At 38.4% G+C, this 18,773-nt stretch overlaps 1 protein-coding gene across 1 annotated transcript in view; it reads left to right on the top strand.

Annotated features, from left to right (window-relative positions):
- LOC124789856 (UDP-glycosyltransferase UGT5-like) overlaps window positions 1–17,163 on the top strand; it is a 36,159-nt gene extending 18,996 nt beyond the window's left edge. Inside the window, exons 2-6 of the mRNA XM_047257369.1 lie at window positions 4,071–4,258; window positions 4,366–4,825; window positions 7,927–8,149; window positions 12,843–13,062; window positions 16,512–17,163. Coding sequence (XP_047113325.1) covers window positions 4,071–4,258; window positions 4,366–4,825; window positions 7,927–8,149; window positions 12,843–13,062; window positions 16,512–16,788 — 1,368 coding nt within the window. The 3' untranslated portion in view covers window positions 16,789–17,163. The remainder of the gene's footprint in view (window positions 1–4,070; window positions 4,259–4,365; window positions 4,826–7,926; window positions 8,150–12,842; window positions 13,063–16,511) is intronic.
- Window positions 17,164–18,773: the final 1,610 nt, after the last annotated feature.

Below are 18,773 nucleotides of genomic sequence, written 5' to 3'. Positions count from 1 at the left end.
TGACTTTGGATCAAGCCCAGAGATGTGCTCAGAGAGCACAGTTGTTAAGGTGATCGCACAAAGCAGGTAGGAGTTCCAGGATCTGGTCTGGATCTGAGGTTTTCGTATGTGACACCAAAGCATGTTACCTAAATCCCTCAATATTTCATCTAGGCGTCTTCGTGACGCTTGGATGGTTGCAGATGACGTCTGTGGTGTCGACACTACAGAAGCCTTTTTATGAAGGTCAGGACCAGAAACTGCACATGCGCTACGCAGTTTAGGTGCATTGTGCGACAGGGAAGCAAGGTTGCTATGGGGAACAGTATAATGAATCAGACTGATAGCTGGTGTCGCCACTGGGATATGTGCAAGAATGAACATCGTCCGCGAAACTTACATTTATTGAGATGCTCACTATACAAATTTTTACATTTACACAAATAATCACGTCTGCGGAGCAAAGATACTCTTACACTGAAGAAAAGATGTGTTGAACAACCTAAAGATGATTTCAGTTACCTGCGCACGCGCGTTTTTCATAGTTATGAAACAAAGACTAACAGTGCAGTACGTTCACAGTCTGACAAGACATGTTTGCACTGACTTGGAAAATGAACACTCGAACTGAAGTGATCACTCTGGAGAGGATTCTGCTAAATATAACATGAGCTTCTGGTATGTTCTCGAAGCGGTAATTGATCAAATTAATAATTACATGAACTTCATGTTTTAAGTAAGTGAACAATATAAATTTAACTTCATCTTTCACTGCTTATAAAAAATAAGGTTGAAAGTAGTAACATAGATTGTTTTAAATTATAACGAAATATAATGTCTGAAATAATGGAGTATACCGCGTGTATGCGACAATAAATATTTAGCTTTTACAAATTACGCTGTTATTAATGAAAAAGTTAAGTGAGTTTTTGCAACATAGCAGTAGTTTTCTATTTTGTGGATAATAAAATACATTTGGAAAGATATTCGAAATATTTGTCATTAGTTGTAACTCATGTAAAATGGAATCCATAGGATAACTAATTTTCATGGCACAACATTATCTCACAGAAACATGCAAACATGTTATTACGTTATGGCCAAATTTGAAAAGATATAAAATTTGGTAAATGCACAAATGTATAGCCTGGCTATTTGAAGAACATGAATCTCGTACTTTGTTGCCCAAAATCGGAATAAACATTATTGAAAAGAATGTGGTACCGCAAACATCGGTTAAAGTAGAAAGTAAGTGTGACTCTTGGTTTCGTATAACATGATGTCGCTTACTTGTTTACATAACTGTTGCCAACCTAACAAAATACGGGATGAATATCTGACTGTTCACTTCTTTTCTCTTTGTATCTCTATATGTACGTGTACGTGTACGAATGCGTGCTTGCACGTGTATGTGCGTGTGCGGTTGGGTACGCGTGTATATGTATGTTTATGTGTGTGTATGAATGTTCATTTTTTTAAATAACGTGTTAAGATATTTCAGACGTTGTGACTGCAGCTAGCCAGGGAAGCGGTTGTAGAGAGCTGAATGTGGATCTAATAGCTATCAGAGAGTAAAAAGGTTCTAGGTGTTTGGGTGACTGGATACTTGTTATTTGGAGGGGATCACGGAAGAGTGAAGGGAAAGCAGTTCTACGCCACTGTACTGATGATCATCTGTTGGGGTGTTATTCTGCGACCGTAGAACTCCAGCTATCCAGATGAGTCGGGACTTGACCCGATCCGGATAATCTAATATCTGATATTCCGTCCTTAGCCGCTTCTCTTTCTCCATATTCCTTTACACGATTCTACCTTCGTCTTTCGGTACCTCATCTTTGGTTTAAACGGCTTTCAGTTTATTTGAAGCATTTTTAATGTAGTTGTCCTCACCAAATTCCATGTTTCCGCCACATTGTAAGAGAAGACTTTAAATTTAATTTTTGGTGATGAGCCACAGCGCCTTCTTCACTTCCACTTCTATAAAAACCTTCCTCAATAGTATTCTTCTATAATGTCACTTCATAGTTTCGACAAGCGACTGGTCCATTGGTTGCAGCGAACTCGTTGCGTTTGGCGGCAGGGAGAGTGTTTTGAAACGTCCATCTTCTGTATCAAGAAGGCTTTCTGTGGGTTGGGTGGATGCACTGTCCAGAATTCACTTTATTGCCTTCTTTCCTTACTTCCTTTTTGTACTTTTTTTTTAATTCATGTATGAAAACTGAATCGCACCGTTCGAAAAACAATGTAGCAGTCATCCAAGCCTTTGGTTGATTCTTGTAAGAGATGGGAAGCTTTTTCACATTTTTGAAAGCCTGAGGATTTTTAAATTTTCCTATCAACAGAAGGGGTACTGCATTTTGGTGGTATCCTGTAGAATTAGTATATTTCGGCACGGTAATGTGGTCTCAACTAACCTTATGCCCAAGAGTACTAGTTTCCCTTTCAGATGTTTCAGGCAAAGACTTCCAAATAAAGCCTGTCTCATTGCGTTGCATATAAATTCAGGGTCATGAGATTCTGCTTCAATTTTGAACATTTGAATAAAATTTTCTGTTGCTTGTAAGTCCGTTGATACACTACTGGCCATTAAAATTGCTACACCACGAAGACGACATGCTACAGACGCGAAATTTAACCGAAAGGAAGAAGATGCTGTGATATGCAAATGATTAGCTTTTCAGAGCATTCAAACAGGGTTGGCGCCGGTGGCGACACCTACGGCGTGCTGACATGAGAAAAGTTTCCAACAGATTTCTCATACACAAACAGCAGTTGACCCATCAGCACGAGCAGTTCGGCGACGTTAGCAGCAGCATGGACTATCAGCTCGGAGACCATGCCTGCGGTTACCCTTGACGCTACATCACAGACAGGGGCGCTTGCGATGGTGTACTCAACGGCGAACCTGGCTGCACGAATGGGAAAACATCATTTTTTCGGATGAATTCAAGTTCTGTTTACAGCATCATGATGGTCGCATCCGTGTTTGGCGACATCTCGGTGAACGCACATTGGAAGTGGGTATCCGTCATCGCCATACTGGCGTATCACCCGGCGTGATGGTATGGGGTGGCATTGGTTACATGTCTCGGTCACCTCTTGTTCGCATTGACGGCACTTTGAACATTCGACGTTACATTTCAGATGTGTTACGAACCGTGGCTCTACCCTTCATTCGATCCCTGCGAGACCCTACAATTCAGTAGGATAATGCACGACCGCATGTTGCAGGTCCTGTACGGGCCTTTCTGGCCAGCACCTTCTCCAGATCTTTCACCAACTGAAAACATCTGGTAAATAGTGGCCGAGCAGCTGGCTCGTCACAATACGCCAGTCACTACTCTTGATGAACAGTGGTATCGTGTTGAAGCTGCATGGGCAGCTGTACCTGTACAAGCCATTCAAGCTCTGTTTGACACAATGCCCAGGCGTATCAAGGCCGTTATTACGGCCAGAGATGGTTGTTCTGGGTACTGATTTCTCAGGATCTATGCACCCAAATTGTGTGAAAATGTAATCACATGTCAGTTCTAGTATAATATATTTGTCCAATGAATACCCGTTTATCATCAGCATTTCTTCTTGGTGTAGCAATTTTATTGGCCAGTAGTGTAGTTTTTCAACACTTAAACAAAACTCTTGAATACCGTGCTTTGTCTTGAAATTCCAGAGCCAGCCATCGCTCGCTTTAAATGTTGGTAACATTTTAAGTTTGACAAGGGCCAATATTTGGCATGTTTTAAATTTAATTTTGTATTTGACAGTTCTGAAGAAGGCTACATTGCTATAGCCGAAACCTAGGTAAAGTTTCTTAGCTTATACAACTGGAGGCTGAAATTTAATATAATCTCAGCTTTATCTTCATTACTCAAGCTTCTGTCCTTATCGAAGGTAAAGAAAAACCTCTAGAAAAAATAACGAGCTAATGGCCGAAATGAATGATCCCTCGAACTTGTAGTGAAATACTGAAACTGTAATTGCCACAAGTACCTTTTACTCAGTAGAATGCAACTGTATCATCTTCATCTTTCAGCTGTAGTAATAAGTTTCAAATCAAAGCCAATAACTCGATCTATTCCTCTCACTTACAGAAAAATATAGAAAACTACACGGAGGTGGACATATCTCCGGCTTACAGATACCTCAGGAAGTCTTCCGACTGGATGGGGATGGCAATGCGCGACTGGGATCCTGTGGAGATGATTTCGCGCATTGAGGACATAGCAGCCCCTACCTGCGAAGACACGCTAAATAGTCCGGAGATGATCAGCTTTATAAAGTATGTGTACTACTGCAAAAAAAAAAAAATGTGGTTGTAGAGTACAAGCTACGTAAGTTTTTAACACAGTGTACCAATAATAAGCGCGTCGCGCACTGGTGTTCCAGGTCGGCGCCCAAATTCGACCTGTACATCATGGAGAGGCTGCTGGTTCCGTGTTTCTACGGCGTGGTGCACGCAGTTGGCTCGCCACCAATGGTGGGCCTCGTCACCCACGGGGCGCATCCGTACACCCACTGGAGCCACAGGAACCCGGACAGTCCGGCCTACCTGCCGCTCTGGGTCCTGCCGTACTCTCACCACATGTCCTTCTGGGAGAGGCTCTACAGCGCCTACATATGGCTCTACTTTAACTTTGTGTGGCACAGTATGGTGCTGCCGAGACACGACGAGATACAGAAGAGCTACTTCGGTCCATCAGTCCCATCGGTGTTCGATCTTGAGAGAAACTTCAGCTTGATGCTCGTTTCTAACCATTTCACTGAATGCTATCCCAGACCGAATCTCCCAAATTTCGTTGAACTGACTGGTCTACACATACAGCCAGACACTAAACCTCTTCCTCAGGTATAGTATATAATTATTCACTTTTTGCTTAAATACAGTCCAGGTGGACTGATTCGTTCATTTATATAGCGGTTTCGACAGATTTCTGCATGGTAAAAGGTCTTCCATGAGGTTTAGGGCGAGACGACTGGGGTGGACTGATTCGTTCATTTATATAGCGGTTTCGACAGATTTCTGCATGGTAAAAGGTCTTCCATGAGGTTTAGGGCGAGACGACTGGGATCGTTTTCCTTCGATTCTTCCCGAGGCCCATGTTACATCGTGGCAGTGATCTAGCAACTTTCTAAATGCTTTCTGTGGTGCTATTATTAATTATGAAGGTGGCAGGGGTAAAATACAGGGAGCGAAAGGCTATTTACAATTTGTACAGAAAGCAGATGGCAGGTATAAGAGTCGAGGGACATGAAAGGGAAGCAGTGGTTGGGAAGGGAGTGAGACAGGCTTGTAGCCTCTCCCCGATGCTATTCAATCTGTATATTGAGCAAGCAGTAAAGGAAACAAAAGAAAAGCTCGGAGTAGGTATTAAAATCCATGGAGAAGAAATAAAAACTTTGAGGTTCGCCGATTACATTGTAATTCCGTCAGAGACAGCAAAGGACTTGGAAGAGCAGTTGCACGGAATGGACAGTGTCTTGAAAGGAGGGTATAAGATGAACATCAACAAAAGCAAAACGAGGATAATGGAATGTAGTCGAATTAAGTCGGGTGATGCTGAGGGAATTAGATTAGGAAATGAGACACTTAAAGTAGTAAAGGAGTTTTGCTATTTGGGGAGCAAAATAACTGGTGATGGTCGAAGTAGAGAGGATATAAAATGTAGAACGGCAACGGCAAGGAAAGCGTTTCTGAAGAAGAGAAATTTGTTAACATCGAGTATTGATTTAAGTGTCAGGAAGTCGTTTCTGAAAGTATTCGTATGGAGTGTAGCCATGTATGGAAGTGAAACATGGACGATAAATAGTTTGGACAAGAAGAGAATAGAAGCTTTCGAAATGTGGTGCCACACAAGAATGCTGAAGATTAGATGGGTAGATCACATAACTAATGACGAGGTATTGAATAGAATTGGGGAGAAGAGGAGTTTGTGGCACAACTTGACAAAAAGAAGGGATCGGTTGGTAGGACATGTTCTGAGGCATGAAGGGATCACAAATTTAGCATTGGAGGGCAGCGTGGAGGGTAAAAATCGTAAAGGGAGACCAAGAGATGAATACACTAAGCATATTCAGAAGGATGTAGGCTGCAGTAGGTACTGGGAGATGAAGAAGCTTGCACAGCATAGAGTAGCATGGAGAGCTGCATCAAACCAGTCTCAGGACTGAAGACCACAACAACAACACATTATTAATACTATGTAAACATGGAATGTAGGAAGGACGAGGAGAAGGAAAGACTATAAAGATGGGTTGGAAATCATGAAAGCTAGTCGCACAGGGCATTGTGATAATGCAATGCCGAAAGTTGAAACTTTGTCCACGACCGTGATTCGAACCCGGATTTATCGCTTCTCATGAACTGTTTTCTTAACCTCTTCGACCATCCGGACACGGTCCCTGATCGACTCAAATTTCCAACTTATCGCAAGTTGCATTGCAGCATCCCTCGCACATTAAAATCTCTACCCATAAATCCTGATTTCCGTAGGAGTTCGGACGATGTTTGTGCACCTTTTTCAGAAATGTATTTCTGTCGGACATGGGCCACAGAACAGAAGCTACTGGAATATACACGTTATTACTGCTTCTGGCGTAGAGCTTTCGCTCCTATCATTGTTCAGAACATTTACGTATTTCGTTTTCCGTGGGCCTTTGGAGGAAACTCCATCGTGTATGCTATTTGGCTGAGTACAAGAAAGTCTTTGTTGTAAGATAGTAAACTGGTCGTGTACTCCCGCTGCCTATACTGATTTTGTCAAAACTACAAACCAACTTTAGTGACACCCACACCTCTCTGTCTATGGAAAAAGAATCCTTGCTAGTTTTGGGTCCCTGCTTATATTTTCCAAGGTGGTCTAAGCGTTTGATCTCGAGTACACAACAGAGGCAAAATTTCTATCGAGATTATTAGATCCAGATAGTTCGTGTCTGATAAGTGTGTGTTTAAATGTAAGGGCTACTCTGAGATGAAGAGAAGTAAAGGAGAGTAAATCACAGTGGACCACATCAGTCCAGCCCGAACATTGTGACCCAACAAAAAGAAAAATAAACGTGACTGAACTGATGATGCGCAGTTATCATATAAAGTAGATTTTATTTTTCATGTGAGGAGTGAGATAAGGCAGTCGAGGAAGGGATATATATTCTGTGCCTATTCGACATTCACATACATTTCAGCTACAAAACATGAGCAGCTGCTGCATCGAGACTGCTCTCAATTCGTTAGTGTTTCCACTGGCGCAAATTTTCTTATGCCCCTGCCCATGCTCGTGAGGTAGATGCCCGCTGAACTGAAACGCAGTAAAGCAAAGACAAGCGATACAAATTTTGAGCAAAGATGTTAACATGATTATCCCCTGTAACTGTAATTAAATAATACGTCTCCTCTAATTTACGTCTATGGTCACAAACTTTTTGTTAACAGATTACCCGTTTCGGTCTATAATGACCATCATCAGATTTGTTTTCTAAAAATTTTTGACGGTACCACTATGGCTGCAGTACATTAGGACTTTGTTTTTATAAAACAGATCTGATGATGGTCATTATAGACCGAAACCGGTAATCTGTTAACAAAAAGTTTGTGAACATAGACGTAAATTACAGGAAACTTATTGTACATACGTGTCACTCTTTTATTCGCGACAATGTCACAGCTTGTAATTAAATATTTAAGACAAATTTGAAGAGATAATCATTACGGGCTTACCACGTGCTCACTGAAGCCAGCATTTATTTTTAGAATTCCTGGAATTATTTACGCTCCACTCAAGTGCAACTCATATTTTCCTTCTTTGCTTCGTTTAGGTTTACTGTTTGTCACTGCCTTCAGAACGGTCTGATACAACTAACTAAATTCAAGGTTATGTCAAATTTAATACAAATTCAGTAGTACGTGAACTACAGTAACATTATGTGTCAATGGGCTTTGTGTTTCACAAACAGGACGTACAGGAGTGGCTGGACGGAGCCACAGAGGGTGCTATCATCTTCAGCCTGGGCACCAACGTACTGAGTAGCACAATGCCACCAGAAAAGCGACGGGCCTTCCTCGACGCCTTCTCCCAGCTGCCGCAGAGGGTGCTCTGGAAGTGGGAGAAGGACGACGCAACTGACCTGCCACCTAACGTCAAAATGTCCAAATGGCTTCCACAACAATCTGTACTAGGTATGCAATATATATAGTCAAACTGGAGAAAATTTGCATAATATGCAAGACAAAATTCATTTAATTTTCTCTTACTAGCACTTGTTTCAGCACTTTCAGTGCTATGTCAGTGTTTCTCTTTTCTTTTTCTTTTTTCTCCTGGCTGATATATTTTTGTGATATGGTAGAAGCTTCGTATCCCACCACTGCCTGGGGCATCTTCAAACACGTCTTCGGTGATCATCGGTTCTCAGTACCAAGCAGGAGTCATCTCTGAAGACATTTCTACTCCAGTAAACGAGAGTCCAGACTGAATACGCCCGACACCACGGCAAATGGGCTTGTTGGTGTACAGAAGTCGAGAAGTCGAAGGCAGTCTGCGGAAGGGGCGCAATAAGCTCATCACCCTATCTGTGAGCCGCCTATTAATGGTCTTGTGATCACTTGCAAGTCAGATCGATGGTAATGATGAATCCAGAGCTCTGAGTGCCTCCCTGACGACTGCTCACTTCTATTCAAATCTCGAGCGATTCACCGATTACTCCAACCCACTTGTTTGAGCCCAGCTACACGCTGATATCTGCGTATATTGTTCACGCACCTGTCTGCGAAGCATAGCTACTGAGTACACGGGATGAAATTCGCAAAGACTTTATGCCCCGGTGTGCTATCCTCGCAAGTTGCGCCGTGAAATTGTGCTGCAGCGTCACACGTTCATCCATCGGGTGCCAAAGTTTACAATTTTGCATTTTCTGTCAATACCTGTATGAATATCACTTTTGACCAATTGGCATAACTCCTTCATGACGCGTCTTTTTTTAAATTGTATCTTTCATATGACAGTTCCAGCCTAAAATGATTGTTGACGTTATGTGTCGTGAATATAACACTTAAGTTATATTTCTTTGCAAAAAAAACTTGATGTAGGTCTCATACACTATAAATATTATGTATAATATTTCATGACTGAACTACGAAATGTGGCTGTACTGCATATGTATACTGACGTCAATATACGTCAGATTATTGCTCCTTAAGAAATAGCTTCATGTCGAATTCATACGATTCTCAAAATCTTTTCTTATCACAAAAACTTCCGAGACAGAATAATAATTTTAAAGAACTACTAAAGATACGTAAAGTTCCAAAACTTGTACGAATAACAGAAAAATCAGTGAATTTGGTCTTGCACAAAGGCAGACAGTTTGTCGACGTTTTTTTCCCAGCATGAAAATTATGAAAAGCTAAAATATTTAAAAAGACCCCTGTCTTGTAGCTAAGTATTCGATTACCCTTTTATTATTATCATCGTTATTGTTGGTAAAGACGCTCCTCGAGCTAGTCTCTGAAATGTATGTTGTCAAAGAGGAAATAGTGACGGTCGGTGACGATGAAGTTCTTCGTTTTAACCCGTGGCATCAGAAGCGGCAGGAAAGTGATGTATTTTCTCAGGAAAGAAGGCCTTCGTCAGAACGGCGACATAAAAATTTTACATTGAGAAGCATTTGAAGGTTATGTTGGACACTGAAGTTGGGTCTAATTTGACTTGTAGGCTGCAGTAAGAGATCTGAATCTGAGAACGATCGAACCATCCCAATTTTCAAATAGTGGTCAGTTTAGACACGCAACCCTGCTGGGGTTTCGTGTCTGGGAAAAAATTCGCTCATGCGATAAAGGAAAGTTTTCACAGCGAGCTGCCTTATTACGAAGGCGAGGAGCGCGACTGGTTCTGTTTACAAGTGATGGCAGAAATGGGTAGACGTCTTTTACGTTGGCAATAATGAAAAAGTGCTGTTGCGTATAAAAATGAATGAAACTGCGTTGACACTCAGGTGTGGCCACAGTGCTATCTCGATTAATTTAAGTACCATTGTCCAGCATTGTTCATGACAGTATACATGGAAGGAGGCTAAATATCAATGACTGCCGGCGGCAACTGGAGGTGGATTCACAGAAGAATTCAAAACCCCCAACCCGACACGTGCTGTAGGAGATTTATTCAAGTCTAGACTGTTAGCCTCTAATAGTGAGGCGAATACCTATGGCGTAAGAACAACGATAGACATACATGGGAAATTTCAGTACAATATGTGTGTACTATTCTGCACCTCTATTCACCACAAGCAAATGTGGTATTTGGTCGAATTTCAGTGATGGAAGATGGCATCAAACATTGGGAATTGTATCGGCACTGCAATCTATTTAGCACTTATAAAGCAAAGGACAGCCTGATCAGATGACAACACCTCAACTATAAACTGCCAGATCTCACAGTATTTTCAGTTTGTGAAGAGTGCTAGATGTAGAATTCTGAAAAAATGTTTTCTCTTTGTCAAAGACAGCACACCTGTGAATAACAAACACCACGTATACACCCAAACCTCTGTCAGTCAGTATTGATCTCTTCTCGCTCGTTTCCACATCTTTCATCTGTGTCAAGGGCACCCATTACCTTTTTATCAGCTGCGTAAACTTATTATGTGCATAATACATATACCCCTCAAATTATTTTGTACAAAGTTTTCAGCAGCAAATGTGAAGCACATATTTACAAAAATGGATTATTTCCCTAGTGTGCATTTGCAAATGCACAAAAGACATATTGTTATCTAGATATGAGTGTACTTGTTTCCTATTTCACTACTTAATATGGTGAACTTATTTTTGTTTAATTAAAATAGCTGTGAAATGCTTGCCTATTAGTTTTTTCTTACTATGTTAGTTGCAATGTATTTCATATATCAGTGTACCACACATCCTGTCACCTAGGGACAGGGAAGGAATGTAGTTAATTCTTTCAAACAAGTCATCAGACATTTTCTACATCGTTGTTGCAGTCTCCTCCACGTTAGCCTCACTTGTGCAAAACCTTTGCAGCCATTTGAACCTGCTACCCACAGACAAGCTTTGGCCTCACTGCCTCCAATCGCCCCCTCCCCCCCCCCCCCCCCCACACACACACACTTCCCTCCATTATCAAACTGACGATTATTCTATGCCCCAGAATGTGCTCAATCAACCAAACCCTTCTTTTAGTAAAATTGTGAAATACTTTTCTTTTATCCAATTTTAGAGCTAGTACCTTATGATTTACTCATCTAATGTTCAGTACCACATTTGCAAAGCTTCTATTTTCTTCTTGTCTCAGTTGTTTATTGTGCAGGTTTCACTTCCATATAAGACAGACAAATGCCTTCAAAAAAGACAGTTTGCATTTTGTATCTTCTTTGTTTCACCAATCACGAATTATTTTGTTCCCCAAATAGCAAAACAACTTAAAGTACTTCAGTCCCTAGTTTAATGCCCTCAGCACCACCAGATTTAATTCAACTATAGCCCATTATCCTTGTTTTATTTTAGTTGGGATTCATCTTTTTACGTCTTTTCAAACCATTACCTATTCCGTTCAACTGCTCTTCCAAGTCCTTTGTCGTCCCTGACTGGATTACAATGTAATCAGCAAAAACAAAGTTTTAATTTTTTGTTCTTCAGCTTTAACGCCCTCTTCAAATTTCTTTTTCGTTTCCATCATATCTTTCTCAGTGTGCAGACTGAGTAACATCAGCAGTACTCTACAAACCTGTCTCCCTCCCTTCTCAGCTTGATCCTCAATTTCATGTCTGTCTGTTAGAACTCGAGTCTGGTTAGTGTATAAATTTTAGGTAAGCTTTTTCTCTCTGTACTTTATCGCTGGTACCTTCAGACGTTCAAAGGCTTTATTCCAGCCAACATTGCAAAAGATTTCTCTAAATCTATAAATTACCTTCTAGGATAAATGTATTGCTTGACTTGTTCCTACACTTCTGCTAAATCCAAACTGGACATCCATGTGGTCGACTCTATTAGTTTTCCAGTCTTCACAAATAATTTGTGTTGCTGGTTTTATAAGAATGTCCTATTACACTGCTGGTTCGATTATATTCACACCTATCGGCAGTAGCCTTTTTCTGAAAGTAATAGTAATTATTACATTCCAGTTAATACCTTCCTACCTAATGAAGTCATAATTATGTTAACTGTAAGTGTGTTTGTGGTACCAATTACATGTTTCCATTACTTGGTCGCAGAGTTCTTCTACAGTAGAGGTAGACAATCATTCAGATTTGACATAAATTGCAATTATGGAAAAGTCATAATCGCACACTTCTGTATTAAGTGTTACGCATTTAAAAACATTTGTTTTAGTATCTTTCAGCAGAAATTCAGACCATACAGCAAACATTAGAATGACAACCCCAATGAACTATTTCCCCTGTTGGCTACTGCAGTGTAATGTTTGACTGGAACTTCTGAGGACAGAAGAACTTTCGCACACTTTTTCACTTTCATTCTTCTTCAGCATCCCTAGAAAGTTTGTTGCATCATCATTTAGGCACACTATGCACTCTGAATCCAGTTTCAGTATAGTACTTTACTTAAAACCGTACACATGTTCGATGTCACTAGCCTCTCCAGTGACTGCTTATGTCCATGAAACTTTCCTCTAAAGTAATTATGGTAGCTTACTGAGAATTACTCTGGTTTTACTTTGTTTATAGCTAAATAATATCTGCACATTATGTTTCTGTATACAAAACTGAAAATGATGATGAGTTGAAGCGATAGATATTATTTCCTACAGATTCTTAAAAAATTATTACTCCAGAAATAAATTGACAAATATGATACATGTAATTACTCTATCATTAGTAATGTATGTGTTTGTCATCCACAGCACATCCAAATGTTAGAATCTTCATCACACAAGGAGGTCTGCAGAGCTTCAATGAAGCCACTTATTATGGTGTCCCTTTAATTGGGATTCCATTCATGGGAGATCAGCATTACAATGTAGCAAAAATGGTATCTGCTGAAATTGGTTACAGGCTGCAGTTTCGAAGTATCACAAAGGATGTGGTTCTAAAAGCTATTAGAGCTATTCTTGGTGATCCTAAGTAAGTAACATTTCTTTTAGATTTTCAAGTGTTCTCACCACTATATTTAGTGGTCAGTGTTGGTATCTATAATATCACTTGCAGTCTCCATGTCTGAGTCATATCAATTCAAAATTCAGTTACTCTATTACACAGTATTCATTAGTTATCGACATGATGGGTCTATCAGACTGTATAGGCATTATAGCCTTAGCCTGCCTGACTTTAAGTCACCACTATGAAGGCAGCAACAGGAACAGTTGGTTGTACTACTCCTCATCTCTAAGTCAACGATGTAAACAATCCTTTGTTGTTAGTTAAGAGTAATATGTATTATTAAATTTCATATTATCAAATTTGACATAATATAATTGATGAAGGTTGCTCAGAAAATTTTCTGTTATACCTGATTATCAGATTTTTTCATCTTTTTATTTAATATGTATCATAGTTTATTAAAATATTTTTATAATGTTCTTGCCTTTTGTCTTCTGTTCCTACAGATGTATACACATGCAAACATATATATCCTCTTTATCAGGCATTTCTTATTTTAGGCAAATGAATGAACTCACTTCGTTTCTGTTGTATTCTTTCGTTTTCTCTGCTGCAAGTCGAGTCAACAAGCTTTGTTTACATCCATTGTTAAGTATTTACCCTCTGCCATGTGATTGTTTTCATGTTGTAGGTTTAAATTTCACTTTTTACTGCCAGTACATCACTGCTTTGCTCCAGCTACTCACTCTAGTATAAAGCTATGTTCTCAAAACAATTATCATTCACCTTTTCTCACTATGAAAACAAATTCATCTCCTTCATTTATCTTGAGCCTCGTTGATTCACGGTATGCTCAGTCTTATAGAACATTAGCTCTTGTTGTAGATATCAGACTGTTTACATAAATGATAAAATAATATTGCTTTTGGAAAACAAATATGTCAGAAGTGCAATTTTAGTGGTCATTTCATATTAATGAGTAGTCCTTTTTAATTCTGGATGTGCATATCAAAATCAAGAACAGTAATTACAGATAAGAAAATATTGTTTTCTGTTATAATGCAATGCAAGTTACTTGTTGGATGTAACATTTCTGTACAGAATCGAATGTGTACTGAAATGAGCCATCATCCACTATGTAATATATAATGGCTATCTAAAAATAGTTTTTTTAGTGATTAAATTATGGCTTCCCCCTATATAGTTAATGACAAAGAGCATGTTGCAGAGCATTCATATGTAATTTCACTTCCTGAAAATTTTTTATTCTAGCCCTTTCCTTAATGATCTATGACCTCCATAGCTGTATTGAAAATTAATTTCCTATCTGTGAAAAATTTCTTGAGAAAAGAAGCAAAGTTGACACCCATGGAATTGTGCACATTTTCCAGTTGATAATGAGTAGGTCATCCTAAAATTAATAACAGTGAAAACATTAAGTCCTTATACATCATTTTCTATGTCACAACTGACTTTTTTTGTCATACTCTATACTGTGGTTGACTGACAGTCATCTTATAAACGACCATTTATTCCTTGATGAATGTTAATGTGACTTATGTTATACTATTCAACATTTTTATAACTTATTTTGATCTGACTCCTTAAAAAATATATGAAGTCACCACAATTCATTGTTTCTTTTCCACTTCTAACATATAGTGAAATAATGTTTCAAGTCATTTTTAAAAAATTTCCAACATGGGTATTTAAAATGTGATCTTAGACCATATCACTTTTAACATGCAGGATTAAGTGGTACTCTACACAGGTATTTCTATTATGGTCTGAATTTATGCTACTCATTGTGTACATGAGAACAATGTTGTTCATTTTATAAATTGTTAGTACACTAGAAATATTTTAGTGGATAATCTTCTATATTTATCATTTACATTCTTATACTTGTGCAAATACAGAGTTTGACACAACTATGAAATTCTAGTGTCAGATTATCGAACTGGAAATTTATAAATGTGTTATGAAATGCATATGTAGATTTGTCAGTCAAACGTGGAACTGCACCAATTAGTTCAACTTGGAAAGAATTTAAAAATGTTCGAATGTTGGAGGTACATGATAAACTTCAGCAGTAAAGGTATAGGCAACACAGAGTTATAGATGAGATGTTGGAACAAAAACTATAGCTTTCCCCTGATACTGTAAAGATGTTCTGATAGTAATTAGGAGAAAAATACATTTTTATCTAATATTTTCATGATTATGAAAACATTAACTGTTTAAAATGTACTATAAATCACTGCAAAAATTTGAGATTACTTATAATAAATACAAGAACTTAAAACCACAACCAATTAAATCTATTTGAGAATGAAAATATTGTGAAAATCAAAATGAGATTAATGGAATGTAGTCGAATTAAATCAGATGATGTTGAGGGAATTAGATTAGGAATTGAGACACTTAAAGCAGTAGATGAGGTTTGCTATTTGGGCAGCAGAATAACTGATAATGATTGGAGTAGAGGGGATATAAAATGTAGACTGAAAATGGCAAAAAAGGCGTTTCTGAAGAAAATAAGTTTTTTAACATCGGGTATAGATGTAAGTATCAGGAAGTCTTTTCTGAAGAGTATTAGTATGAAGTGTAGCCACGTACGGAAGTGAAACATAGACGATAATCACCATGTAGAGGAGACACTGAGTCGCAGACAGGCATAACGAAAAGACTGCTCTGTAATTAAACTCTCAGGCAAAAAGCATTCTCATGAAGTAGAAAACACGTACACATTCACACAAGCACAACTCACACACACACACATATGACAACTCTTTTACCAGACTTCAGACGGCAGTCCGGCCAGTGGCCAGAGACAGTTTTCATCTGTGTGGAAGTTTTGCCTGTGTGACTGTGAGTATGGTTTCTATTTTGGAAGGAGACCATTTCGTCAGAAGCTTAAAAATGTACAGCAATCTTTCCATTGTGCCTGTCTGAGACTCAGCGTCCGTCTCTATGGTGAATAGTAATCTGTTCTTTTCATAATGCTGTTGTTACTCCATCCTGGACTTTCCATTGTTTGATAGTAAAAATACATATATTCAATTGTTTATCTAAGGACCAGTTCGACACACGGCATATGTCTGTATGAAATTTTTTGCATCAAATTATATTTCTGTCACTTCTTAAAACACTGAACTTTTGTGTAAAATCAACCGGTTTGTCAATGCAATTTTAGCAACATAAAAATCATTATGTTGCTTTTGCACATTGTATTGCAAAATAGTTAGCAATTAAAAATTCATCTGCACAGTAGAAACAATTACCGGGAAAAAATATTTTCATTTCTCTTTTAACCTTATCTTATGTCTTTAAGTATCAATCTGACAGTTTTGTAAAACTACATTCTTAGTATATTGTAACCATACATTCATAATCTGCTAATTTAAATATAACTGTGTACTATAAATTAAGCGACTATTTATTTGTGTTCATGAAATCGCTTGATGCCGTAGGTATCGGGAAAACATGAAGAAGTTGTCAGCAGTGTATCGTGAGCATCAGGCAGAGTCACTTCCGAAAGCCATCTGGTGGATAGAATACGTTCTGCGCCACAATGGAGCTCCACATCTGCGTAGCGCAGGCATGGACCTAAGCTGGTACCAGCTTCTGCTGCTAGATGTCATTGCCTTTGTGCTGTGTGTCACTGTAATCTGTTGTGTTGCGATGTATTCATTGGTAAGGTATCTCATTTCTGTCATCTTTAAGGATGCAAAGCTCAAGACGCACTGAGAAATGAGTGCTCATTTTCTTAGAAAGTATTCTGATAGCTCTTTAGCCAGTAGCCAATAGTGATGGCAGTGGTGATTAAAGTTGATATTTTATAAAGACCTGTTCTTATTTTCTTGTTGTTCGTATTATGGTGTGTGTATGCATGCGAGAGAGAGAGAGTAATAGCAGGTCAAAAATTTGATGTAAAATGAAGACTAGTGGAATCCCACTTTTTATGATTAGAAGACGTTTGGTCACCATCTATTTATATTACGACTATTTTACTAAAATAAATGATATTTAAGTTTCTAAGTAAAATTATTTCATTTATTTTATTTGCTTCACTGGTTACATAAAGATTGCATGTCAAATTTCATCAAAATGGCCATTTTCAAATGACCGCTATGTGCATATATGTTATAAATATGTATGTAAAGTCAGATTTCATGAGGACCTGCAACAAAATAAACGATTTTTAATTTGGTTTGTGACAGACAATAAAAGTTATTTAGATCATGTAATACCCCTTTCTAAGAATTATTTTTTGTATAAAATTGTGTGTAGCGATGCTGGACGAAAGAGTTCATATGTTAAGATTTACACTATGTGTACAAGGAAACGAAGGCGAGGCCTTCATTTCTTTCTAGGGCAGCTGAGAGATGCCTGGCTGTTTGCTTTTCTCTTTTGACCTAGTTCGATCACCATCATCTTTTGGAAGAGCTGCAACCAATCCAAGTGGCACTGATCCATCACTGACGTGACTTCGTTATAAATTTTCAACATCATCTTTTTTTTTTTTTGCTGATTGTATAACCTGAACCTGCAGTCATTCCGACAAGGAGCCCGAGAATTGTAACTAATTACACAGCATAAGGCGATTACCAGATCTTCACATGCAATTTACATTTCAAAATCTGGGAGAATTACATCGTGCAGCTTCGGCATATATTTAGTGAATGGTAGTGGAAACCAACTCACACTCACCGAACACAAAAGACTAAATGGCAATGAGCAGGGTAGTGTGGCCAATATTCACAATTGAAGAAGACTACCAATATATTAGTTCCATGCCAATAAATGGCAGTCATTTGGAACATTTACTATCTCATTTGCTGACAGCAATCTGAGATGTTCTTTGAGGTCGTGTGTATATGCTCTTGTCGTTTCAGTGTTTATGCAGCTATAGTGCCTTGCACACACATAAAATGAGGATTTAAATAAGAACTATTAGTTAAATAATGTCGCCACCAATAGGGCTTCGAGAAAATAAGATACCGTAAGTTCATGGAGTCGTCAATATTTATAATATTGTACTGGTGCGTAATAAAACGAACCGTTATTCTGTGTAACTACGAGTAAGACGTGAGTGGAGACGTATACATCTTGTAAAGTATTTCTGGTACATATATGTTGTTATTGGTAATCAAACCACCTATTTCAGTAGCATTAGCATCCGAACATGTTCGAAAAATTGTACATTTTTCAGAGATTAATAACGTGCGGTACAGCGATAGTTGGAATTAGTACTGTTGCCCGCAATATGCTAAGCGGCAGATTCTTTTTCAAACTACACAAAAATTGGGTGACGTGAAGCGAAAAGGAGAAGGGTTACAATTAATGTCTTGAATAAACAGACTAAAATTAAGTTGATATTATACATTTCGTAAAGAGTAGTATCAATATCAAAACGGATTCTTGTGTTTGCCGCTTCACGGCTATTTTTTTGTTAAAGTGAAGAGATTTAAACAGTTAAGAAAGTGCTCAGATTTGAATTAATATTAAGTGTTACAAGCAAAAGATGTTTCTCCACGCCATCCTACGAAAGTATAAATTATTAATCATGATAAAAGACATTCCAGTATAACCCTGAGATATTTCTAAAAGTAAACGATTAAGATGATTCACACCGATCTATTCCTAAGTTATTTTAAGTATATACAGACACTCCAAAGTGATTTATTTATCGGGCACTTGAATATAGAGAGCCTTAACAATATCAAAGATAG

The sequence above is a fragment of the Schistocerca piceifrons genome, chromosome 3, assembly GCF_021461385.2.
Source record: "Schistocerca piceifrons isolate TAMUIC-IGC-003096 chromosome 3, iqSchPice1.1, whole genome shotgun sequence".
Taxonomy (NCBI): Eukaryota; Metazoa; Arthropoda; class Insecta; order Orthoptera; family Acrididae; genus Schistocerca; species Schistocerca piceifrons.
This window is presented reverse-complemented; position numbering and strand designations above follow the sequence as displayed.